The sequence below is a fragment of the Populus nigra genome, chromosome 7, assembly GCF_951802175.1.
Source record: "Populus nigra chromosome 7, ddPopNigr1.1, whole genome shotgun sequence".
NCBI lineage: Eukaryota > Viridiplantae > Streptophyta > Magnoliopsida > Malpighiales > Salicaceae > Populus > Populus nigra.
The window spans coordinates 19,813,632-19,821,592 of record NC_084858.1 but is presented as its reverse complement, the minus strand read 5'-3'; the positions used below and the strand labels follow the sequence as shown (position 1 = coordinate 19,821,592).

Genomic DNA, 7,961 nt, shown 5'->3' with positions numbered 1-7,961 from the left:
AATAGATACAGCAAGAAGCAATGCATGACCCTTTTCTGGAGGCTCAGGGCAGCAGTGAGGAAGGCTGTGAAAAGGAATGGTGGGAAGAAGCAATTCAAGTTCCAGTATGATCCTTCAAGTTATGCTCTCAATTTTGATGATGGCTGTTGCAATTCGGGTGCAAGTGGATATGCAGTCAAACATGGTAATAACACCATTCAGGATAGCAAAGAAATGCTGTGGGTTTACGTTCTGTGGGTAGAACCTTGAAGAGTGGTACTTGGGGACAGGGTAGTGTTGGTTTATTTTATTTATTTCAGTTTGTTCTCTAGATTTCATTTAATCAGCGGCTTTCAAGAAGTAGTGTAGAAAAGCAGCAGTTTCTTAGCTTTCCTTAAAATATATATTTTAATCTTATTTCAGTTTGGTATTTTCTCGGATCCCTGCCTCTCCCCTTTTGTTCGTTTGCTTTAAATTTTGTGTCTTCGCTGTCTGGTCCTAAGCAGTTGGGCTGCTGAATAGCAGAAAGCATCATTCCAGTAGATGCCCTGCTAGTCATTTATCCCGGAGAACAAACCAGGCAAGGGGGAATGCGTCATGGCCTTGAATTTATTGTGTAAGATAGTGGGGGGTAGCAACAGGGCAACATTTTCAAAGTTTGGTCATAGCCTTGAAATTACTTATGCCATTATGATTTTGGATATGATGCCATAATCCACAACTTTAAAGAAGGCAAATCGTGTAAACATATCTACTGTGCAAGGATTTGGAATAGAGGAGAATGAACAACGAACAAATTGTAAAACAGTAGCATCCCACAGATCACTGACTGCCTAAAGTCATTGTAATAGAAGCACAGACATTTTGTCCTTCCATCATCCAGTTTCTGCATGTGCAATCTTGACCAAGCGAAATCTTCCACGAGAACTTGCGAGCAGCTCAAACTGCAGGGTCTTCGAGCATGGCAGTAGATAAATTCTTTATTCGAGGATATGCAGCTTTCTCATCAAGTTGGTTCTGAGCCCATAGCAACATTTTTAACAAGCTTGGAAGCTTTGGATCTGTGATTATGTCAATTCATTAAAAAAAAAGGACAGCATAATTAATTCTTCTAATAATAAAGATAGTGCAAGATAATCAACTCAAGTACACAAGCACAGTAAAGCAAACAGAGAAAGGAGAGGACAAAGAACAGTATCCAAAATATGAGCTTGCATCTCATCGCTTAGTCATTATCTCGTTAAGAATTCAGCAAATGTTGTAAAAGAAAATAAACGTGTCTAACTCACAGCAAATGATGTGACCTAAAGGAATAAAATTTGCAGATGCCCTTTAGATGCAAGCTCTTGCCCTTCCCAATATTCCGTGTAATCCCCTCCAAAGGAAAGAACAAAATGGCCACATTTTACGTGAGAACCAATGATGTACAAGGCTTTTAGTGCTACTGAGAAGATCAAGCACAATTTATGTGGGTCCTTAAATCAGCAATGTCCAAATGGTATACCCCAAAAAAAAAAGGTTCTTTCTGACACAAAGGATGTTGTTACAGTAACTGACGCCCATTTTACACCATTATCTAATTGAAATGCCTGGGAGGTGAGCATCTCTTTACACAACTTTAAGAGTGGAAGCTTGTGTATGATGTTTGTGATGAATGGTAGTGGGTGTCCAGAAGACGTGTCAAGAATAATAATCGATTGGGTTACCATGACATAGCTGGTAGCATGGCAATGAAAATGTACAATACAAAGGTGCTTGATTTCTTCTTCTCTTTTTTTTTCTTTTGGGACATAAGAACCAAATAAAAACAAAGAGAAGCAGACATCACCCAAGCACACAGGAACATTTATTTCTATTAACACAAACACGCGGACATATAAAAAAAATAAAAAAATAAAAGAAAAGAAATAGACATCCGCAAACCTTTTTCATGACTCTGGCTTGTAAGGATAGCTGCATTCACCTCACTTGCTGTCTTAAGGCGTTGTGAAATATCCAAAAGATCTCCAACAGGGCAGTTAGAAACATCTTCAAAAGCCAGCAGCGCAACAGTCCTCTCCAGTTCTTCTAAAAAGCTATGCTGCAGAAATTTTCAACTTTCTCAGGTCATTTATTATCATGAAAGTGGTCATGTGAATGTGTCCCACTAAGACAGTATTTATCTTCAAGGTGAATATCATTATTAGTTTCAATAATTATGCAACCAGTTTAATCATTGAAGTTCAACCAAATTGAGAAGAAAAACAAAGCCAGAAGGAACTGCAGATCATATCAAATGCTATGCAAGTAAACATGACAAAATTATGAGGAACTCAGAATTACATCTTCTTCTCCCCTTGGAGCAAGTTCCTCCTGAGCAAACTGCAAAGCCTCATTTACTTTGCCATTGCGAATCAGTTCTATCAATCTCTGTTGCTGGAGATGGAAAAACAGTTGCGGATTTGTATCCAGTATCTGCAAGCAAAATTTTCACATGAGGAAAATCTAGATAGAAAAAAGGCCATAATCTATATGGTTGTGTCATACATGCATGCATTTATATACATATATGTGCATGTATGTTTCTGCATAGAACAAGCAATGATGACTTAAAGAACAGCCCTCTATGAAAGAATTTATGTTTCTGAAATTCCACAACCGCCATTAAAGATGAGGTTTCGATATTCTAGCTTTCTTAATCACTTTCCTGTGATTTTCAGTAGTACACACTAAACAGGCAATATGACAATGTCATGTATAAGAACATCACATGACTTTCTCATGGCTAGACTAAAATGGGTTGCATGATAAGGCATGCAAAATGATAATATATAATCCTGCAGTTTATTCATTTGCTTCCTTGAAACATTCATTGCTTATAAGCATTCAGCCCATAAGAATATCATTGACATAACAGCTGTATAGTTTAAAGCCATATTTCATTCAAACCTATAAAATCAGTAGGACATGGGAGTTAAACTATGACCTGTTACTAAGGCCAAAGCATTAATTTTGCCACGATGATGAAATAATTAAATGGTCATAGAAAGTTGAAAGTCTCCTACAGCTCCGTGCAATTGTATGGCTGTTGGCAAAGTTAAAGATGCTACAACCAACATAATCATAGATGACTGCCTAACATGCTTCTTGATCCTACTGGAAAAGAGAGAGTTTCAGATAACACATCCATGAATATGATAAGAAACTCCCGAGGTCCCTTAAAACAATGAAAAGCTAAAATTTCAAGAAAAAATATTAATCAAACAAACAATATAATCACATGGTCCTAACAAACTATGATAGGGATAATAATATGTGAATAAATGACCCACAAGTCACCTTCACAAAGATTGTAGCAACATAGTAAAGCACCGCACCTCAGGATTTAAATCATTCACTTTCTCAATCGCATCCTCAACATTTCCACACTGCACAGCCTTCTTAGCAGCCATTCGATCTGTAATAGTTGCAAGATCTATATCTGCTATTTCTCAATAAGAAAAATAAAACACAACATATCATGCCACCAAAGCAAAAAAACCAAACATAAAGAGACCGTTTGGGAACGCGGTATCAACCGCGCTCCCTCAAATTTCAATTTTTTTTTTTTTGCTAAAAATTATTTTTTTTTATGTTTTCAAATCGTTTTGATGTGCTAATCTCAAAAATAATTTTTAAAAAATAAAAAAAAAATATCATTTTGATGCATTTCTAAGCGAAAAGCACTTTGAACCACAACCGCTACCACAATCCCAAGCAGGCCCAAAATACCATAGTAAGAATAACGTTGATACACACACACACACATACACAGATGAAAAAGGATACGTTCAGCTCCAGATTCCATCTGAAATTTCTCAGCAGCGTCCACGTAACCTTCCGTAACAAGAAAGTTCATCACCAATTTATTCATGTCTTCTTTCCTAATTTTTACATCATTAAGCTTTCTTTCCCACTCTTCTCTTGTAATCACCTTTTTTGACATAGCCTGTGCACAACAAACATAAACATAAACATAAGCACATTACCCATTCAACACCTATCTAAATATTCCAGTTTCAATAAATTTGTTCTACACTGTATTTCTACACTAAATCTCACACAATTCAGCGCCATAAATGCAAGAGTTCACACATTTCATTTCCTATTTTTGCAAACTAAAAAAACAACCAAACCATTGGCACATATTTTCTCATTTGGATCTAATGTAACAAAACCCTAACTCAAACTACTTATCATAGTTATTAGGCAAGTCACAATCAAATTCTCTTTTTCTTAGAATTCAAAATGCCCTCTTTTAGCATGGATATTTACTACGTAACCAACTAGAGACAGCACCACACAATAAAACACAATCAAGATCAAAATGCAGCATTAATCCAGTCAGTATTACCTTATAGTTAACAAAATAAAAAACCCTACATAATCATTTTTAATTGTCTTCAATAGATGCATGATATTAAACACTTCAATAACATCAAAACAATCATGATTAACAATACCCTAATTCAAAGAAAATATCACAGTCATTTGGCTAGTCTAGGTCAAAGTCACACCCCCTTTCTTTAAATTGAAAACTTTGGCCTATTTTATCTATCAGGATTTTCTTTTAACAATCAAGAAAAGACCACAGCTTTTAGTAAAACGCAATCATATCCAAACCCACCATTAAAATCTAATCTAAAACCCTAAACAACAATCTTTCATTTCCTACAAAAAAACACCTCAGCATCAATCATAACTAATCACTATAAGTAAAGATTAACAAGAAATGAAAAAAAGAAACCATAATCTGTTACCATTGCTTCAATTTCCACAAGTTCACCAATTACAACCCAGTTACATCAGTGCACTAGCACCACCACCGTCCGTAATCCACTGGATTCCACTTCTCTCTGTAACCAAACAAACACCCAGATTAAAAACGCCTAAAAAGTCCTAAAACCTACACTGTTACACTCAAAAAGAATTCAACACTTGTATTTACTCTCACCAGAAAGCCAAAAGCCCTAACTGTATTGAAACTAAGATTTCAAGAGTGTATTGGGTTTCGATTTTCCGGGAAAATATCCACTTTCTGGGAAGTATTTTGCGCGAGAGAGAAACCTTCGAGAAGGAGATTAGTTGCTTTTTTTTTGTTTTGCTTTGCTCTGCCTTGGAAGAGAGTTTATTCTGTTTACTGATTTTGATAGCGGTTTTTTTTAATGTTTTTAAGATTATTTTAATATATTAATATTTAAATAAATTTTAAAAAATAAAAATATTATTTTAATATAATTTTTGCAAAATCTTACCAGGATGTTTGATAGTATTATAGCGGTTATTTTTTAAATAATTTTTTATGTTAGAAAATATATGCTAATAATATTTTTTTATTTTTTAAAAATTATTTTTTATATTAATATATTAAAATAATTTAAAATATATAATTCATATTAAATTTTAATAAAAAAAAATTAAATTTTTTTAAAAACATCGCGTTCCCTTTTTTTATACCAAATATCTGCGTTGTTGATGGATCCGAGGTGAAAATATGTATGGGCTTTCAGCCCCATAAATTCACCAAAAACAAGTTCGATTGTATATTTAATATTTGAGCCTGCAATTTAATGGGTTTGGATTTAATTGAAGGAACATGATATTTGGTTCTCTTTGAAAAATTAATTTGGAATGATAATATTTAATTGGTTGAAGATTGGACAAAATATTTGGTTGATTTTTTTAATTAAAATATAGTATTATATATCCTGGAATATAACGATGAACATGGTCTAACCTGACCAATCAAAATCAATGAATTTTAAAAAGGTAGAACAATATTATTTTAAATAAAAATAATAAATCTAGGTTCCTCTAGTAATTCTAGTAATTCAATAACCCAAGCCCTTTCTTGAATGGACCTCGAAATAGATACAAAAATTATGACATTATAGAAGAAACTAAGTTGTGTGGTATACTCACTATAGATAACACATTTATTCCTTCTCACATTTCACCTTGAATTCGTGGTTTTAATTTGTTTTTTCTTCGTTTTGATAATCAAACTTTTCTTTTAGGCAATTTCATCATCCTGTGTCTAAATTGAAGGTTAGTTGCTTCAAATTTATTAACAAAGGACAGGATTGAAAGAAAGAGAACTAGAGTGAAAAAAATAAAAAGAAAATTGATGGTAGATTTGAAATGGGGTAAAAAATATTTGCTTTAGTCCTCCAACTTCTCAAATAATAAACTTTCAATCTCTCAATATTTCAAAAATTATATTTTGGTTCGAAAATTTATTTTCCTTAATTTTTAGTTTCTGGTTTGAGAGATGAGAGAGTGGTTAGATTTTGGTAATAAAGAAAGAAAGTCTCAGTTGATATCGATTTTGATCACTACAAAGAACAATTTTAGTGTCAATAGATTCCATTCAATGAGAAGAGTTTAACCTATATGTTATTTGTTTTTAACCTTGCATGAGATAGTCGATATGGGTTTATGGAGTTTTTTTTTGTTTCAGGTTAATTTTGGGTTTTTTGGTTAATTTTTAGTTGTATGAGGCCATGGGTAGGTTTGTCAAGGTGTATGGAGAGTTTTTCTAAATGTTTTGGGTCAAAAACAGGTTCAAAATCAAGTTTTTTAGCAAAAACAAACCCCTTAGCCTAGATTTCTGCCGACCTTCCAGACACCTCAAACCGAGTAACAAGTAACGCGTCACATTCTTTGTTTCTTATTTTTTTAGAAAAAAAAATGGATGATAGGTCTTCCACCCTTTTAAGATTAAAAAATAACTAAACTCAACATAAGCACATGAGCTTGGGTTTTTTTCAAGCCCTGGAGTGTTGGGCCACTCATGTCGGGCTCACATGTTTAAGCCTTTTCTGTTTTGGGTCTATTGGTTTATTTTTCTTTTTTGTTTTTTTTCTTCTAATTTAATTATTCATTGTTGGATTTTTATTAAATTTTGTATTGGCTCTTTTTTCTTGTTTTAACGATTTTTTAAATAAAATATGATTTAATTTCTACTTGGTTTACAAATATGCTTTAAAAAAGAATTTTTTGATCTTAGGAGGCATTATTTATGTGCAGCTCTACTTAATTTTTTTCTTTTTAATTTTATTAAATCACCTTCCTACAAGTGTTTTTTTATTATTTTATTAAATAGAACATTAGTTTCAATAAAAAAAATATTATTAAATAAAATCGAGTCTATGATCTTTATTTCAAGGTTATATATCTACATACATATCTATCTCTCAACTTTTCAGTTTATTATTTAGTTAGATATCATTTGGTTTTCACGTAAAATGATAACATTTTTTTCTAACATATGCAACATTGCATAGTATTTATTGTATTTTGATTTTATTTAATTAATTTCATGTAAGCGTGTGTTTCTATTATCATTAGATTAAATAAAAAATCAATTATAGTAAACAAAACCATTAAACATAACTAGGTAAATTGCTCGTGTTGCAAGGTCAAATATTTTAATATATATTTATTTCTTGATTTTTATAGTCTAGTCTTTAATTCTTATTGATGAATTTATATATATATATATATATATATATATATATATATATATATCTATTAATATCAATGATTCTCATTTTATTTAATTAAATATATGTATATGATTTTTAACGTTTAAATTTTGTATATAAAAAATTCATTAAAAAAGCCTGTGTATTTAATTTTTTTATAAAAAAACAAATTCTCCAACCCACGCAGACAAGCCGTCACATAGCCAGTAAATAACTAATGTTATAAAGTCGTTTCAAAATCTATGGAAATAAGAAACGTTTTAAGAATGGTAGTGGATTGAACATTTCATGTTTTCACCATGGAAAATGTGTCAAGTGATTCTTTTATTCGCCGGACATCAATTATTGGTGAGGCGAGAAGAAAGAACCCTCCGATCGTCCTGGGACCCCCTCCGGGCGGTTACTTGACCAACTAAAGGACCTGTTTGTTTTTGTGTTTCAAAAATATTTTTGATAAAATTTAAATTTTTTTATTTT

At 32.3% G+C, this 7,961-nt stretch overlaps 1 protein-coding gene across 1 annotated transcript; it reads right to left on the bottom strand.

The window, feature by feature from the left end:
- Positions 1 to 644: 644 nt before the first annotated feature.
- LOC133698387 (protein GID8 homolog) lies at positions 645 to 5,142 on the bottom strand. The gene is made up of 7 exons (XM_062121286.1): positions 4,952 to 5,142; positions 4,758 to 4,853; positions 3,787 to 3,946; positions 3,336 to 3,442; positions 2,302 to 2,433; positions 1,903 to 2,059; positions 645 to 1,040 (listed from the first exon to the last, which is right to left on the bottom strand). Exons 2-7 carry the CDS (start codon positions 4,758 to 4,760, stop codon positions 919 to 921), a joined length of 681 nt encoding a protein of 226 aa, XP_061977270.1. The 5' UTR covers positions 4,761 to 4,853; positions 4,952 to 5,142; the 3' UTR covers positions 645 to 918.
- Positions 5,143 to 7,961: the final 2,819 nt, after the last annotated feature.

Bases quoted from the DNA above. Each gene is read 5' to 3' on its own strand.
- LOC133698387 (XM_062121286.1), bottom strand. The intron at 2,060-2,301 runs GTAATTCTGAGT...AAATTTCTGCAG, and splicing joins CTCCAAGGGGAGAAGAAGAT to CATAGCTTTTTAGAAGAACT. The intron at 1,041-1,902 runs GTTTGCGGATGT...ACATAATCACAG, and splicing joins AAGCCAGAGTCATGAAAAAG to ATCCAAAGCTTCCAAGCTTG.